The sequence below is a fragment of the Anopheles cruzii genome, chromosome 3 (assembly GCF_943734635.1).
Source record: "Anopheles cruzii chromosome 3, idAnoCruzAS_RS32_06, whole genome shotgun sequence".
Lineage (NCBI taxonomy): Eukaryota > Metazoa > Arthropoda > Insecta > Diptera > Culicidae > Anopheles > Anopheles cruzii.
In genome coordinates this window covers 72,661,999-72,680,819 of record NC_069145.1, presented here as the reverse complement: position 1 = coordinate 72,680,819, position 18,821 = coordinate 72,661,999, and the positions used below count along the sequence as shown (strand labels likewise).

At 51.0% G+C, this 18,821-nt stretch overlaps 1 protein-coding gene across 1 annotated transcript in view; it reads right to left on the bottom strand.

Annotated features, from left to right (window-relative positions):
- LOC128270937 (homeobox protein invected) overlaps window positions 1–11,661 on the bottom strand; it is a 57,190-nt gene extending 45,529 nt beyond the window's left edge. The window contains exon 1 of the mRNA XM_053008364.1: window positions 10,092–11,661. Within this exon, the coding sequence (XP_052864324.1) occupies window positions 10,092–11,661 (1,570 nt within the window). The remainder of the gene's footprint in view (window positions 1–10,091) is intronic.
- Between the last annotated feature and the right edge of the window lie 7,160 nt (window positions 11,662–18,821).

Below are 18,821 nucleotides of genomic sequence, written 5' to 3'. Positions count from 1 at the left end.
CCATTTGCGGTGCATTTCATTTCGGAACTGCATTCACTGCGAAGTGCCTGCGACTTGGGTGGTCTAACCGCTTCGAACCCGTTCGCTGCTGACTCACTTACGATGCCCGGGTCCCCGGGGCCCGGGGTCCATTTCCTCTTCGATCGCTGACTTCAAATTATGCTCGACGACGACGGCGGCGACGAGGACGACGTCACACTTCCGAAAAAACGGTCGTTATAAGCGAGCGTGTCGCACGAGGTTTTAGTTTTATTTTGTTTACAGGAATTGCACTTCGTTAGTGGCAGAGAGAGAGAGCGAGAGATCGGGATCCTCTTACTTTGTTTCGCCCCACCGGTTAGGGTCCTTTCCCGCGTGCGTGCGTTCTCTTTCGCCCCTCGTTCGCCCTGTTTTTACTTTTCGCTTTAATTACTCGCCGCGTTTGGTGGCCGGACCTTCGGTTCCACGGGCTTATAAGCCTTCCCGCTATAGCGGGTTTGCTCACTTTTACGCGCAATAATTGACAAATGAATCATTTTAAGTGTGGCGATTCCGGCAGGATCGTAAAATAAATGAATGCAGCAGAGATTGGGCCTAAGCGAGTCTGCTGCTGCTGCTGCTGCTGGGGCAGTTTATAGTTGCCTCAAAATTATCACATTTTCAATTTGTGTTGCTGAATTTTAAATTATTTACTGTTACTCCCTTACAGCATTTGCACCTTCCGCTGCGCTTGCGGTCATTTATTGTAATTTATTCTCAGCCCCGGAAGGGTTTATGTAAAACTTGCTTTAAATTATTTATGCTTTCGTTGGATTATTGTTCCGTCTCCGCCTGACACTTCACTGGTTCGGCTCAGACTCACTTTCGGTTTCGTTCACCTTCGAGACTGCCCAACTCTAATGTCTCACTTACGGGGGCCGCGCCGAAACTGTCATCTGCGTGGAGGGTCTCATCAAACGCACTTGTGACAAATTAAAAGGCGACACAGCGTGCGTGCGCGAACGGTACGGACCTTTGAAGGAGGCTCTCCGAGGAACCTTCCATTGATAACTCCACTCCACGCTGTAGGGTCTGAGTGAGCCTGCGGGGTGTGTGAGTCGCCTTTGTTCGAATTAAGTGTATCTTTATGACATAATTTATACGGGTGGCCCGCTTTGGTGGCCCGTCCCGTCTCTCTGTTGGAAGTCGAGGTGGGAAGTGTAGGACCGCCAAGAAGTGATGCTCTCGAAAGGAACAAATCATATTGCCTGACGCCTGAAAGGTTACCTGGAGAAAACGCGGTTTGAACTGCATAAAAACGATTCGATTACACGACGAATTGATCTGCGATTGATCTCTCCAATTAAGAAGTGTTCGAATGTAAAGGAACAGTACAAAAGAACAATGTAATAAGCTTTGTTTAAAACAACGAAACAGTCGAAAAAGGACCCAAACTAAGGGCGCGTAAGATTTTCTCACTCCAGTCGCTTCCAGAAACCTCTCAATCCGTGCCACCAACACCAAACATCCTGAAGGAATGACGCAAAGTAGAGCATCGAAGAGCCGCGCCATCGGAAACCGTAAAAAACCCGAGCGAACGAGAATTAATTCCGGAGCGTATCCTCGGGCACTGGCCACCGCCGCTGGCCGCCGGAGCCAGGATTTACGGTACTCGCCTGCGTGTGTGTTTGTGTCCAAATATTGTGCTATTTTTGTTTTTAGTTTTTTTGATGGTCCAAACTTCTCGACGAACGGAGAACTGTCGTTTCATGTGACCTCTCCCTCTGCCGCACTCTCCGGGGTTCCCCGGGTCGCCGCCGAACTCGCCGAAGCCATTTGTGATCGTTGGATTATGATAAACGAAGCGATTAGAGACAACGGAGCTTTTACCCACGAAACGGATGCCGAAATTATGCTGCGCCCAATGAGCCCGACGATCCTTCTTGGGTGGGCCCGCACGGTGGGTGGGCCCGGCTCTTGGTTTGGTGCCACGTTTTTTTTTTCTTTGCGTTTCGCTGGTTTTTTCTTTTGCGCCCGCCGACCGATTTTGACGCAGATTTTCGGTGCCTTTCAACACCGGACCAGGCCGGGCAAACATAAACATTCGAAGGTGTCGTAAAGAGACACCTCACCCTTCACACCGGGAGGACATTCACGAGCGGGAGGCCACCGACTTATGATCTATCGCCACCGTCAGTGAGCCTAACGGATCCGGCACGATGGGAACGCAATAAATTGGAACCAAACAGTCGGCTCGAAAAACGAACATCGGAACGGTGGGTGATTAGCAGTGCCGCTGGTCCGCCGGTCCGATTGGTGATCCGCGAAGTCGGAGTGGACCAACGGAGATGGGCACAGCATTTCTCAAGTGCACGACGAGTAGTGTGGTTTAATTAGAGACCTAGTGGCCTGGTGGCTTGGCCGGCAGATTGATCAGTAATTAATCTTCCGAACCATCCCCGATACCTCCGGACTGACGCGGTGACGCTGCTAACGTCCTATCATTAGGCTGCCAACCACCGCCAAGTCCAGCAGCCTGCCCGGCGGGGAGACGCTCTAATTAATTCATCAACCAATTAATTACCACGGCGCAGATCACGCGTAAAGTGTCCGCGCCGGCGCGAAAGGATGCCCGCGCGAAACCGTGCTCGGTGATCGGTGGACATTAATAATAATCGTGGCCCTGCGCATAATTCCGATAACGAAGGTGAAACAATCCTAAGGATCGGAAGCAATAGAGATGTTTTAGCTGGGGACCGGTGAACGGAGACAAGGATTCGTAGCATAAACTGCATAGTTCCGTAGCCCTTGAGATGTTAAGGGTAGATCCGGTCCGAGTGCTCTAATTGGGCGGGCACGATAAAAAAGGATACCGTTCGCCGGTCCGTCCGCATCCATCTTGTTAATTATGTCACTCGCGGGTCGTTAAGCTACCCCACCGGTGCGTAGCGAGGAATTTACTTTAATTTAATTATGACCCCAGAGCCCAGGGTCTTGGGTCATAAAGTAGATAAGTGTTTCAAACAAACGCTCGGGATACAGATAGTAAAAGCGATATAAAAAAAAACTATAGTCAATACCTAACGCTCTAGACTAGGTTATGAGTAATTACACGCTAAAGACCCCAAAGACAGCTCTCGGCAACGTAAACGCCCCCGTTCGGAGTCATTAAACCGCCGTTGATAACTTTAATAGTTATTTTTTTATTTTCTATGCACCGATTACCCTTTCGGGTAATCTGCGTAGAACTCTTCACCAAAAAAAAAAACACCTCGCGATTATGCGCCATGCATAAGCATATTTTTCATCGCTCCCCGCAAATACGGCTCCCGGTGGGGTATCGAGAGATAATCAAAAACATTCGAGGAAATTAATTACATGAAATTACGAATTGATTAAAACAAAACATGGGCGAACGGACCCCCATGGAACGGCCCGGCTCGGGGTCTACTATTCATCACCGTGCCTTCGGCAAGCCCCACCCAGAAAGGGTTTATCAAGCGGCACAATCTACTGCGGCTGCTCCTGCGCTAGTGCCGGGGGTCTCTGTCCGCGAGCAACTCCAAAAGACACCCCGGCCTCGGCTGGGACCGAAAGGACCGGGACCTCGATGGCGCTTGCTGCTGGGTGCCCCACAATGGACGGACGGAGGCAAAACGTGTTAAAATGTTAAAACCCACCCGATAACCATCGGTCAACATAATACAACAATTGAATTATACTGACCCAACCGGGGCGGTGGGTCCTAAACCGAGCAAGCGAGAGAGGGAGAGCGAGAGACCCAGTAGCTGATTAGGACCCAAAAGGCGGACTCTGGCGCCCGGTTGGTTTGGCTTATCGAGAATTTCACGCTACGTTCACGCCACGGCCGGTGGCCGGCCACAATTTACGGCCATCCGGTTGGCCGTCGGCTCACCTCGACGGGGAAGCGCAGATAATCGCAGGCCGGTGGCTCCTCTTCGTGGTCGGTTTGTGCGCATTCGGCGCCTTCCCGGCAGGTGTCCCGGCGTCGGGGTTATTGGGAAGCGAAAAACGCTGGAACTCCCCCCGGGGCCACGGTCCCAACCGAGAAACCTCAATTTGATGATTGAATTAACCTTCCGCTGACACGCGGCAGACGACGCCCGGGACGATTGCAATATGGCGACCCAGGCGAGGACACCCCACCAGCTGGGCCACCTCCGTACAGTATGAACCCATAACCAACCGCCAGCAAGCAAACCGATTATCACCAATTGTCACGTCGTGCTCCGCGGTCGCGGTTGGACGATCCAAAATGGACGATCGATCAAGGAATGCCAGCAGCAGCACCCGCCGCCCGGAATGTGTCCACATCCACGGCAGCTCAATCTAACATCGGACTCGGCGCGCGTAACTCCGGTAGCTCCGGGCGGCTTCGGAAGCTTTTGATCAGGAGACCGTCTCAGGCGGCGACTGTGGCATTTGCAGTTGAGATTAGTGCTGATCGATCGTTTCGCGTTTCGATCGACGGATGGATCGATGAAGGTTTGAGCCGCAGATCGATTGGCGGTAAATTGTGCCGACCAACGGCTGAATTAGCCTTTTATGTAATTGATATTGTAATCGATAATCGGGCCGCGCGAGCGCGGCACAGTTCAAAGGCTCACTCGCGTCCTCGAAAAAAAAGGCGGTTGCGGAAAATTAACTGCCCCAACTAAGCGAGCCAGCGCCGTTTGAGAAAAGCTCCGGCGCTAGGGAAATTATGGTCGGAGTGGACTCGGGCTTGGCTTGGCTTCTGTGGCAGGTGTTGCACCTCGTTAGCCTACGGATCGGCGCAGGTTGCGCAGCGTTAGTTGAGTCATTTTGTTAAATATAGCTCGAAAGTACATTCAAGTATTCCACGCGCGCTCTCTCGGTCTACATTACGAATCCAGGACGATCGACGATCGGTGATCGATCCGTTGCATTAGGGCCACTAATTAACCAACTCGCGGCACGATCCTTCGCCCAGCGTTCCGAAATGCTGTCCAGCTGTCGGGCGGCGAAAATGGAACCCGTGATCTGGTGTGTCCTCCCCCCCTCCGGACCGAAGCTGATTGACGTTTATGTGTGCACCGAGCACCGAGAGCAAAATGCAAATTGCGAGTCCCACCGAACGTCCCGCGCTTCCTACCTAGGATGCGGGCCAATAAACGACAATTAAAAGTACACCAGGGAAAGGAGACCCCGTCGGGGACCGGAAAAGTGACACATGAATGATTTATTTTCAACCTAATGAATTTTCCACCGACAGTGCCTCGAGAGTGTGCGAGGCTCGCGGTGCATCCGGAAGCATCGCCCCGCGCCGATGGTCAGCCGATTGAGCCATTTGAGCCACCACAACGCAGGCGCTCCAACGACAGTTACCTGCAACGACAAGCTGGCACCCGGCCCTCTCTCGCACTCTTTCTGTCTCTCTCTGTCTCTCTGAGGCGAACCGGAACCCGAGCCTGGCATGCACGCAACGGAAAACCGGGACCCAAAGCTCGCGCAAATGCACACCTCGAGCAACGACCGGCGGGGCCGTCTAATCGCGAAAAAAGAGAGGGAAAAAGCGAGGAAACGCCGTGCACCGTTTTCCACGGACCCACACACACACACACACTCAAGGGTGAAAAATATCGCACACACACACAACGAGTCGTCTGGTGGTCCATTTTTTCCGCGTTTCGCACTCGTGTGCCATTGTTCGAACCCCTTCGGAAGGACCACACGATCCTATCAACGCACATTACGCGGTGGCCCTAGAAGATGAAGAGGACACACCGAAGAAGACCCCGCTGCCGGTGGCCAGATGTGCTCTCCTGGTGTGACGACGACGGTTGGCGATCGGCGATCGAAAATTAGCGCCCCAAAAGAGCCCAGCGTGTCGTTGGTCGTGAAGTAATTATGTTTTATTTACAAAACTGGGTCATTTGGTCATTTTGACAAACATAAAGAGGTTCGGCTTTTACGCGAAATTTTTATTACCGAACATCCACCAGTTTCACCGGATCCGGACCAATTTCGTTCGATTGTTTAAGTGAAACACAAAGTGTATGTAAAATGCAAATGGTAATGGCTCGGCTGGTCATTACCGTTTGTTGTTGGCTGGTAATGAAAATTGCATGTAATTAAAAAAGGTTGTTTTGAGAATGTGCGTAACGCGTTTAACAACCGATGCTTAATGTGCCCGGCTTAATGTGAAAACAGCAGACGCTCGTAACGTTGTTGCAACGATTGGACGCCGCTCTTGTAGAGAGGCAGAGGCCTCAAAATTGATTGGGACCTCGGGGACCCATATACTATTAATTCAATACTGCAGTGTATTACACAGGCAATAGTTAGGTGTTGAATTTTACGTATAACGTATGAGATATTATCTAGGATATTATTATTATTTTCAGACTATTGGGGTGTTCTATCAGTTCGGAGTCTCGAGTTCGCAGCTACGTTTGAAACAGAGGGCGCTGCTTCGAGTCTAATTTTTTGTGTTATGTTGGTAAACTCTTCTTATGAACATGACGTGAAGTTTCATTTCCATCGATCACTTAATTTTTGTTTTACAAGCCATTTAGTATCGACGTGTCACAGTATTTTTTGCAACGAAAAAAATCAAATATCGTGCAGTGATTGAGTTTTAATTTTTGGAACGTTTAAAAGCAAAGAACATTAACGAACGAATGTTGAAAATGTATAAGAACCCTTCGCCTTCAATAAGTACACTAAAAGATGGGCTCTTGAATATAAACGTGTTCGTACAAGCCTTCAAGACGATTCACTTCAGAAACGTCCCAAACCCAGACACAACACCTGAAATTGTTGAAAAATACGGGATATTGTATTAGAAAATCGTCGAATGACTGAAAGAGATTTAGCACAAGGCTGAATTATAAAGTGCACTGAGTAATAAAGTGTATTTCAAACCATACAAATGTGTTTTTCTTATCAAGACTCCGAACCTATTGAACACCGCAGTATTTTGTATTATGGTCCATAGTCCTATCCTAGTGCTAGTTAAATTTATCTTATCTACTGTTTTGTTAAACTATTATTTTTGTATTGATTGCGCACAAAGTAACAAAAATGTGACACAAATGTGTGGACATTAGGTGAATTTACGAAACATATTAACTTAATCTATTTCGTACGGTTTGTTTAAAGTTCTTCTGTCCGAAGTGCATATCTGCCCAAAGGACGATCCCGCCGTCGTTGTCCTCGAATCTCCCCCGGGGCAACATATCAATCACCGTTCAGTCCCAATAAACCAACGTCAAAATACTTCACCCGCCGCCGACGCAACAAACATACCAAATGGCCGCACGCGGCTAATGGCGACTGTGTAATGATGGCGAGTGATGTTTATTTTATTTCCCAATTTTCCCAGCCGATCAAAGGCGAGCCTGTGAGAGGCCCCGGGCATCCATTCCGGGCAACCGAAGGTTGCTGAATGATTGATTAACCACTTTTCCCGATGGCGGGCGCCATTTTTGCTACGTTTAGCGTTAATTAGAGAAAGCAACAGCCACCGACCGGCGCCTGGACGCGGACCATTTTGCTTGTGTATGTTCCGACTAGCGTTTTTTTTCTATGTGCCATTCTTTGCATGATTGCAAATCGTTTGTTGGCGCTTTGATTCGCCGCAATTCCCGCGGACACCCCCAGCCCTCCGGTCCGTCCGTTTACCGGGACGTACGCACACAGCCACGCGTGTGTAGCGAAAGCATATGCTTCGCCGTGCGGTATGCATTTGAACCTACTTAATTGCCCCCCCGCGGGTGCGGCAGTACCACCCAACGGACCGGGCGCCTCTGGCCAATACCTCTCTCCCCCTCGCTCTCTCTTCATGTGTTAATTTGTTTGCCTAGTTTGTAACGCGGTGGCTACTACAGGAAGACACTCCCGATCCCGGCTTTCTTCGTGGCCCATTTCTTCACTCTCATGCTCTATGCAACGGGGGCTCCAGGCACCGCAGCAAGGGTGGACGGACCAATGTAAGAAGGTAAGCCCTTTGGTCGTTCGATCAAAAGCACACCATTTTCAACGCAACCCCCTGTGTGTGTGAGTTTGTGGTCAGCAACATATTGAGCGGCACAAGGAAAAAAGACGATGACGATGAAATGCATTATCGATGCACAGTTTTGCATGCACCCCGAGCCCTTACGATGATGCGCCCTGGACCTTTGATCATACTGCTATTTTCACCTTATCGATTCACGGGCTTAGCGAACCGTTTTGAAAGCATCAAATATTAACATCCCGACCGACAAAGCCTGACACTATCGGTAATGCAAAACGATTCACGCCGCAGTTCGCGATCACGAAGGTCCATCGGCAATTTTTAAATCCACTTCCTAACACTTCACAGCACACACTTTCAGGAAGGAAGAGGCTTTCTGTGAATTTTTTATTTCCGTGGGCACCAGTTGCTCGGCGGCACAACTGTTCCGCCATCACCGATCCGGTTCCGGAACCTGTTGCCGGGCGGCGTACTGTGGTGCGTATTTGGGCACAAGAAAAATGCTGCAATTAGGCCAGATTATTAAACCTTTGCAACAGATGCCGTGCCGTGTGTGTGGCAGTTGGCCGGTTGGCCATTATCAAGCTCGGAGGGCTCGCGATTAAGGGATGCAAAATTAAATACCAACGTGTTTGTTGGGCGGATGGTTTTTTACAGCACGCAGCGCAACATTAAACGTGTTCCTGATCGCGTTTCAAATGGTGCGTAACATCAAAGCGTTAATATTAAAACATTGACCAGTGATAATGTGTTTCCTCACAAATTGGTATGAATCCATTCCAAAAGCGTTAGCGATGGAAAAATAACGATCAGCTGCGGCTAATAAAAGAAAGTGTGTTCAAGAATTGATCGAGATCGACCCCAAATTAACATCTCACTCTGTGCCAATGTAAACGTCGCTTTGGCTCATTTCAAGTTTGGCGATTGACCATTAGTCTAAATTTATATAAGAGCACTTTTCAAGCTTTATATTTATTTACCTGTATATATATTTTCGTGTTTGATTTTGCCTTTTTCAATAACTTATATAGTTCAGGTATGTTTGCACCAAGGATTCGTATTATTATATTAATTTTAAGCACCAATATTTTTTAATCGACAATAAATTCGTTTCGAATGAACTAAATTTGTTGCACACTGCCTACTACAACTATAGCCCATTATGTTTGGGGTGGTTGCGCAGGGCAACACACAACCGGTGCTGATGTTAATCCACAGAGACACTCTTGGGTCCCTTTTCGGGCACTTTCCATAGCCACTAAACTTTGCACCGAAACGAGTTTTGTTTTGTTGACCCTGTCCATGACCATTTCTTAAATCTCTCGTCCACGTATCTCCTCCTCGGCTCGTTTCTGATTCGCCGAAGACATTTGCCATTTGAATAAAAATACTGTTTGCAATGGAAATGGAAATAATTCCCAAATTGAAATTACATTGCCGATGCTTTATGCACCAATAGCCCGTCAATTGCAATAAATGTGAATGGTTCCCAGCCGTCCCATTAAACACATTCCCCGGGTCCCGGGTACGAGGCTTTCCACCGTATTCTACGTGTCTTCTGCTTAACTCATCGTTTAGTCATACACGAAAGAAAACGGCCAAACGGCCAAAAGTTAACTGCCGGGACCGGAGCGAGTGACGAATTCCCTGGGCCAGTTACCGGTTACCGGGCGCTCCCAATTCCGGGAAGTCCGGCCGGCAGCGTTCGGCGGTGCCGGCAACGGGGTCGCTGCCAGGCGGAACCACATTCTTTTCCGGCAAACGCAACAAAGCAAGACATTCCCGCTTTCGGGTGCGTTTCGTGGTGATGGAGGTGAGTTGGATGGACAATTGCACACGAGTGAGAACCCGAAGGGCACACGCAGAAGTGCATTAAAACGCAAAAACCCACAAAATGCTCGTCTGTTAGAAGAAACAATGGCTGGGCTTGTGTGGCTTTTCGAAGACCGTTCAATTACACACAACGGATAATCGATAACAGCGAGGAACCCGAGCAAGGACCTCCTCCGGGCGGACGCCATTGCGCCTGGGGACCGGGGAGCCACTTCATTATCGAATTGACAGGACCGGGGGCTCGGGTTCGGACTGACTGACCGCAAGATTGGCTTCTCAAACAACCGGCACTGAGTCTCACCTGAGCTGGGACGGTCACTGTAGCGGGTGCAGTACACCCAGGCCGGCCACACCATCGGCCCGCCGCTGCCGCTGCCACCGCCACTGGACGAGGATCCGGTGGCCGATCCGCTACCACCACCACCACCGGAACTCCCACTGGTTGAGGCCGCCGCGCCACCACCACCTGCACCATCACCCTTCATCGAACCGGTCGACGAAAGCGGCGACATCGGGCTCACATCCTCGCTCCCCACACTGCCAACCGAACTGACCGAACCGGAACTGGCCCGACTGCTGCTGCTCCGCGGGCAGAACGAGGACGAGCTCTTGCTGACGGTCGAACCGTTGCTGATGCTACCGACAGTACCGACACCGGACACTAGGGGCGCTAGTGACTGCTGCTGCTGTTCTTGGGCCCCGCTCAGATCAATTGCCGACGGGGTTTTGTCGTGCGCTTTGCGACCTCCGCTCGGACCCGTACCCGGTGCCTTGGGGCCACTCCGTTTCAGCAGCAGCGGGTCAGTGATACGCCGCCCAAAGTCCGCCTTCAGGATGTTGTCGATGCTGAACTTAAGGCTCTGATCGTGCAGTGCGTTCGCGATGTTGTTGTTCAGCGCGGCCAACGCCAGCTGGTGTGGATGCGGCTGCTGGTGGAACGGATGGTGGTGGTGGTGGTGCGGCTGGTAGTGGTGCTGGAACGGGTGTACCGGCGGCGATTGGGAGCTCTCGCGGGATGTCCGCATGCTGCCCGCGAACGCCGTCGGAGACGTCAGCTTCGAGAGGTCACTGTTGAGGTTCTGCGTGATGGCCGATATCGCGCTCAGGTGCGAATGGATCCCCCGGAAGCTACTGCTACTGGAAGCTTCACCGCCGGGGGAGCCCGTCTCGTGACGGTAGATCTCGTTCCGTAGGTCACTCCTTGACGTCGCCATCGTCGTCGTGGTCGGTCGAAAGCCTCCCGGCAACGGACTGCGGGCTGCGGTCGTTTCCAGCGGGCTCTTGCTGGACCCCGGGCTGCCCGCTGCCATCGTGAGACCCCGGGCCGCGGCTACAATCTGCATCTGCTGGCGCATCAGCTCCTCCGCGTAGAGCTGCGAGTTGCGCAGGAACTCTTCGTGCAGTCGGGTCGGACTTGGCCGCAACATTGCCTGTTGCTGTTGCTGGTGTTGGTGTTGGTGTTGCTGTTGATGCTGCTGAAGCCTCACAAAGTCCAGCTCGGGGACGTCTTTTGAGTAGCGCGACGAATCGTTGCTCATGTCCTCGGCCGTCGCCGGTGCCCTCAGATCGTCCGGGACCTCCTGGCCGACGGACAGTTCGCTGTCGTCGCTACAGCAACTCATTCGATCCGCCTCATCCAGCTCCAGCTCCAGCTTGCCAGACTCCCGCGTGCCCGGTCCGGCCACTTCCGGTGAGCCCGACTCGGGCGGCGACCCGCTGGTCAGTGGTGAGCGCGGTTCGAGGCTCAGCCCGCCGCCACCGAGCAACCCGCCCGACGGACCACCGCCTGGCATCATCAGACCCGCCTTGGCCAGGGACGCCTTCAGCGGCAGCGGTATCAGTGGCAAGTTGTGGGACATTATTGTGGCCATTGTTCTCTCGCGTTCTCTCTCGCTTTCTCTAGCTTTCAATTTTGCTGCTCCTTTGCCGTTCCTTTTCACGGAAACATTACGTAGCTGAGCCCCTAAAGTCCTTCTACGTCGCCGCGCGTGGATTGTCCTCCGTTATCGACACTATTTGGCGGCACTCAACAAGTTTTTGCACAGTTCACGAACCATTCCGTTTCAGTTTCTTTTCTTGCGCCGCGCCGGCCGCATCCTTGCCACGCTGTGGCGTCACTTGAGACACACACCGGATGCCGGACGACGCCGGAACGGGTCTAGGACATTCGATACGCACTTTTCCGGGTCTCCGTACTCCGCACACACACGCACTTGCTAGGGGACACGTTTTGGTCTTCCAAGAGCCCCGGGGAAAACAACGCAGCCAAACGCACGCACTTTATTCTGGGCACGCAACCACCCCGTTGTGTGTGCCCCCCTTCGTGGCTGGCCCGACGGACGCACGCACTTCCGCAGGCAGGCACTAGGCAGCGCGAGGCAGCGCGAAAATCGGACGCGAAAACGGTCGTTCCATCGCGGTTCACGTAAGCAAACTAAAGACGGTTCCCAGCGAATGGTGAATGGTTGGTGGCCACATTAACATTAACAGCGGATTCCGGTTTTCTCTGTTCTCTTTCTCGCTCACACCACCCTCGAAGGGGTGCGAAATTTATGTTGAAACAAAGGAGAGCCGAACGGAGAAGGCGGAGCCACGGTAGGCGGAGCCTGCGCTCGTATGCTGAGTTTATATATTTATATTTATATATATATTTATATATTCGGGCCGGAGTGTACGTGACGGCCGATCCCCACCATCGAAAACATATTCTGTATGCTCCCCACCACATCGAAAGCTTTGCTTGCTCCCCTCACGATGTTCTCTCACTCACTCACTGACTCTTCTCGCACGAAACAAGAAAAAAGGCACAAAAAGCGCTCGAACCGCAATCGCAATTAGAGGCATCGTGTTTTCGGTTGTATTTTTGCCCCCCGCGCACCCCCGAGGATGACCACGGGGCCGATTGTTATGTTGCAGCAGCCAGTGGGGGGTCGGCAGCCACACTTTTCATCACCCTCCTTGCCTTGGAAAAGGGGATGCGAAAGCTAATCAGCCAGCCAGCCAGAATGTGACGCGAATCGCGCATCTCTCGGGCACGCCGGGAGAGGAGTTGACAAAAGGAATCAACTCTCCAGCGGGTTCGGGACGGACGGCGAGATAAAAATGTTTCCACTGTTTATTCAAACATTATGAAGCGTTTACGGGGCACACACAAAGCAAACGATTGCACGATTGCGAGTGCGGCTCGCCGTTTATTTATCGATCATCAAACGGACCTCTGGAACCGGGAGTCGGAACCGGGAGTCGGAGGGTCGATAACAAGGTACGTGAGGTGAGTGAGAAGTGCCATTAAATGCTAATGCCAAAGTGTTCGGTGTTCTAATGCGGTGCTGTTCGCACCAACTTTGCTGATCAATTGCTGGAATTGGCCAAATAAATTTCACCTAATCAGCTTTCGACTGTCCCAAGGGTCGAAGGACATTCCGGGGGTAAATCATAAAAGAACGTTCCAGCGATATTTGGTTGCCCCCAACGGAAGGCTACTTTATTTTGGGACGTACTTCGGGTGAAGTACCCACCGATGATGTTGATGGTGCTGATAAAACATGGCCCCCGACGGTGTGATGATCAGCTCGTCCCCGTTCGCCAGGACCGGCGAGTGAAGGATAGGAATTGGGTTTGTGCCAAGAAATCCTTTTTTTCTAGTATTTTGGAGCGACATGAGGGGCCAGGAACACGAACTGAGAAAATACAATTCATTGATGTACTGGAACTCAGTATTAATGACAAAAACTTATTTGTTTTGTAAATAAATTAAAATGCGGTAAAGATTTGTGTCCCAAAAACAGGACCCCCCCCCGCATCGTTCGAAGACAGTAAATCCCACACGAATCCGGTGGCAGTCTCCACGGCGAATGGCCTCGCCAAGGACCGTACCGATCCGGGGACCGGATTGCGCAGCCCATCCATCAAAAGGCTGCTGCGCCGTTTAAATTTGCTTAAATGCAAATCGGTGTGCAACTGCACATTCCTCGCTATGCAAATGCTGCCGCCCTCCGGCGAGAGTCCCGAAACCGGTAAGTATCCGCGATCAGCGCGACCCCCCCCGGTCAGGTTGGCCCCATATAAGGAAACACGGAACACTCTGCAGCGGCTTCCCTCCGGCAACGCTTGTTTCACGCGTTGCCGTGGTCCCGAAACTTCCCCGGGCAAGGCAAGGGAATCCGCGCAAAATTTCTCACCTGCCAGCCGAACCCAAACCCGAACCCGATTGCCAGGCCTCATTAGACCAAACATGGCCATCGGCTGTGCGATGCCTCGGACACGCGGAATCCCATATAGACAGCTTGACGACAGGGAAACAGCAACAGCAACAAGAACAGAAAAAAAGTCGAGCAAAGCGAAGTCACCCGGGGACTGGGCGGGCGCAAATTTGTGGCCCTTCGCCGAAGGATCTGGCTCTGGTGCCGGATCGTGATCGTGCATAAGTAGCGAAGCGCGCGCGGACGGACGGACGGACCGGAGTCAGAACAACAGAACCCGAACCCCGAAAAGAACACAACGACGAATCAGCGCGGCCCGAGCCTTATTATCGGTGCGCCCCCTTACCTCGGGGAGCTCCCGAAACCAATCGGCATCGGCGCAATGCATTCGATTAACGATTTTTGCATAAAACTCACCTCGCCACACCGCACACGATCCGCATCTCACGATCGAGCCGACGATCGAACGGAGCGCGCATCCCGCGAGATGCACCCTTAACGATCGGCCAGCAGGAGCATTGTGTTGCTTGTGGGGTTTGGTGCGATTATGTTTGCTTTATTTGTTCGCGCTGCATGTCGATTGCTGCATTGTGGCGAGGCCATTGTTTCGTGTCGACCAACTCGGGGGAGGCATGGGGCGAATTATGTTCGCGATCGGGCGAACGGCGAGCAACATATTTCGTGTTCCGTCCCGTGCTCCGTGCCACACTGATTGCGCCTGAAAGCTGTTCAATCATTTGCTGCTCGTTTCATCCGCAGATTTTGTCCTTCCCTTAGTCGTGTGTGTGTGTGAGAGGTTTGTTTTATTGATAATTGCGATACGGAAAATTTACAACCACCCAATAATCAGCGATCCAATATTGGGGCTTCAGTGGACTACAGAGTGTTGCAGTGTGTATGTTTTCGTTTTTTCTGTTTTATGTTTCATGTTTGCCATTTCGTTTGCATTTTAAGGTCTGTCATTTTACACGCTTTCGCGAGGTTCGCGCTTTTCGGTTTGGCTTGTGAGGTGAGGTGTTTCGGGTCTCCGGAGCTCCTTCTCTAATGGCAGCTCGTTTTGTTCCCTTCGCTTTTCTGACTGAAACTGTCGGAGGCAGAAATGTTTACTAATTTTTCACAATCACAACACACATCGCCCCGAGTCAACGCGATGCTTATTTTTAAAGCTATTTAAGTTCGATCGCGAGCCATCGTTGCGTGTTGTGATCGTTTGATCTTTCTGTGATCAGGAACGGAACTCTTTCGGTAGGGTTGCGATGCGCTTCGGGGCATGTAGTTCATTAAAACACGAACGAAAATTAATTGCTCGATACTTATGTAATTTGTATTAATGTTCGTTATCAGACTCATTTTTAAACAGAATGCTTTCGCTTGATTATTGGCTCTACAGACCTTAATGGCTCTACAGCCACACTGCCTAAAATACTGTTTCCATAAAGAGACGTGTTTAAATTAGCAAAACTTCCCAGAAAAGCTTCATCACCAATTACTTGGCCCGATGCAGGGGCGTCCCTTGTCAAGGACTCATCTTCGGTAATGTTTATGTCCAAATCGACCTCAAGGGCGCATCGGTGAGGTGGTTGATTTGCTTTGGCCTGGAAATCAATTTCGAACGCAGTTCGCCTCCAATCGAAGACCCGTGAAAGTCACAACTGGCGGGGCCCGAGTTGTGCATTGGCAGCTTTATGGGCAAAATATTTATAGTTCCCTCAAAGGACCGCTCGCACAAAGACCTACCGACCGCTACCGGCGTCGCCGTCATGCTGGCTTACCGATTGGGCCGAAGGAAAAATCGAGGCATGACAGGTTTTTTCTTATTTATCCGCCCGCCCGCCTGTTGACCCACGGGTTTCGGAGCCGGGATTTCGGGGTTTTCTCCCTTTACAGGACGCCGTAACGGGATGCTGTGACACCTGAACGTAGCAGAAACAGCATCCCCGCGGGGTCTGTTTGATGCGTTGGCAATTGTTGGGCGATTTGTGTAACAGTCGGCGGCCAGCACAGTTTGGCCAACACAGCCAAACACCGGAACACCGGGCAAGGATTTCTATTGTGACAGCCTAAACGGTCTTAACGGAGGATAGAATTGTACGCCCCGAAAATAGGTTTAGTTGCCGTTGAACGCGCAGGCGGTAAACGTTCAAAGGGCCGAATGGGACCGAGCCTGCCAAATGGAGGCCAAAATCGTTCGTCGATTCCGCCGTTTAAGCTTTCTAAGATGCTCCATCGCAAGGATTGTAACTGCAAAGACCTTTTCTAATGGGCAAATAAGCAATTTAGCTTGCCTACACGTGATGGTTATAAGAATTCGACTAACTTGGTACACGAAGGCTGTTCAAAAAAATCTGGGAATTTTGAATTTCCACGGGCCACGTATATTCGATTTTCGATTTTTTTGTGGCGTTGTTTTGCTACTCATTTCACTCACTTATGGTAACAAGTTCCCCCCTTGTGACAAGGCCATTTTGAGTGGTCAGTCAATTTTTGGCAGTTGTTTTGCTTGGACATGATTTGGCTCATCGTCAATTTTTGTCTCTTGAATCTTTATCAAATGGTGTGTGAAAAAAACAAAATTAAGCACGCGGACGCATTCCGAATGTTGACTGTGACTTATGGTGAAGTTATTTTGAACCAGATGGACGAAAAAATTTGAATGACGAAGAGCCAAGTTTGGTCGAATGTGAAAGTTTTGCTTACAGTTTTCTTCGACTGCAAGGACATGGTGCATCGTGAGGTGCACCAAAGGATAAAACGGTCAATAAGGAATATTACCTATAAGTTACGCACGAAAGGATGAAAGGACGACGCTATGCTACGATTCAGAAGATAAAGACGGCGAAGGAGTTGAAGAAGATCACAAAAAATGGTTTTTTGAAGTGTTTCTAGAACTGGATAAAACGCTGGCACAAGTTTATAATACCTGATGGGGACTACTTTGAAGGGGACAAAATAGATATTTATTATTAAACCAATTTTTTTTTTTAAACAAAATTCCCAGCAATGTTTGAACAGACCTCGTAAATTCGAAATAAAATGCATTGGCTTTTAAAACAAATTGCTCAAACGTTCTCGCCTGGGACGAAGGCTCAGGGACAGTTACACAAAACACATACACGCACACAGGATTTTATCTATCCAACCACCCAACATTAAACCCCGAATTCCTTGGACTCCGCTGAATAATTTTGAGTACCCGAAAACATCCGTCCCCCCCGGGGGCATGTTTAGCGTTGTCCTTGCAAACACGCCGCTACGCAAAGCTGTTCACCACCTGCTGCTGCGGAAAGATTTCCGTAGACCACAAACAGCGGACCAGCGGACCATTCCGGTGGATAGATAAATTCAGGGCCTGCAAGGCACACCTGAACCGCGCCCGCTGCAGCCGAACGCCCCATTTTTGGGGACCGGTTTTTGGGTATTTGATTTATAATCCCATTTGTCAGCCACCGCGACCGCCACGAAACCCGGGACCTGGAAAAGCTATTCCCGCAAAGGTGTGCGCACGACGGGCAGTGCAGTGCTCGAAATTCGAACGCATTCCTGTCCCAAAATGGCCGCTGCAGTGCTGCAGTGTGTGGAAACCGCTTTCCAGCACCGGCACGGAAGTTTTCGCCAAAGTCGCATGTCGGTTCGGTTAAGTAAATATTTCCCCGGAGACCGTGTGTGCCGATCCGCGGCTGTCCGTATGTTGCGATGTGAACGGACATATTTTCCAGGAGCCATTATCAGTCCCGCGCCGGGTTCCGGCCCGGGGACTGCGTTCCACACACAAAGCTAGAACATTAAAAAATGCAAAACCTCTTTTTAAATATTCAAAGCCCACTTTTCCCGCTAAACTGCAGTCCCGGGGTGCCGGGGCCATTTCTTCGGGTCCGGGGTCTGTTAACTGCTTTCGCAGAACCCGTGAGGAACCCCGGAACACACGCACACAGCCGGTGTCTATTTGCATTTCATTGTCCTCGGTTTTATGCTGCCAACCGCCAATGCTAATGGCCGGCAGAAATGGTGGACTATGTAATTAATTATGACATAAATAATAGAGCTCAAAAGCTGGGTTCCTACTGTTTTCCTTAGCCCTCCTCGCAGGTCCCTAGCCCCAGCGCCACAGCCACACCACGTGTCACCTGTCGGCTCGGAAGACATTTTCCCTCATTAGCCCCACACCGAGAGCGGCCATTTTTATTGATCTCAATTCCCGTCCCGCCGGGGCCCAGAGGCTCTACTAATGGTGATGGCGTGAGAAAACTCTATCGTTCGCAATAAAATAAACTTATTTGCCGGTACACTTACCCAACTGCAGGCGGCGTGGCGCACGGCCACGCCGGGGTTTAATGGGCGTTTGTCTCACGATTGGAAGATTCCTGCCATATTCGGAGAGAACGCACACCTTCCCGAAGATGCCCACGTGGTGTCGGCAAGTACCCCTTAATTAATGCCTTATTCAATCGAATCGTGCCGGGCCGGACTCAATCTCAATCGCGCCCATCACTGTTGGTCAAACAATTTTGCATAATCTCGCGAAGCGCGGTGCGCGGTTTGCGTGAGATACAAAGTTCGCGGTGGCGATGGCTCTGCACGCATGCACGAACGCCTCGGGCCAGAGCCCGCCGCATCATCACCATCTACAAGACGGACGGCTACGGACGGCGCCAAAATCGGCCACTCACAGACCCTCAGTTCGCGAGGTGTGAAGCTGGCGGGCGATATACTATCGGGCGATCGTTGGCTTCGGAAGTGAATAGAAAATTAACTTCCCCACGGCCAATCTACGACCGGCGTGAACTGAAGTGCGGAATTCTTGGCCTGATCTCGGCAGCCGGCAGCCAAGA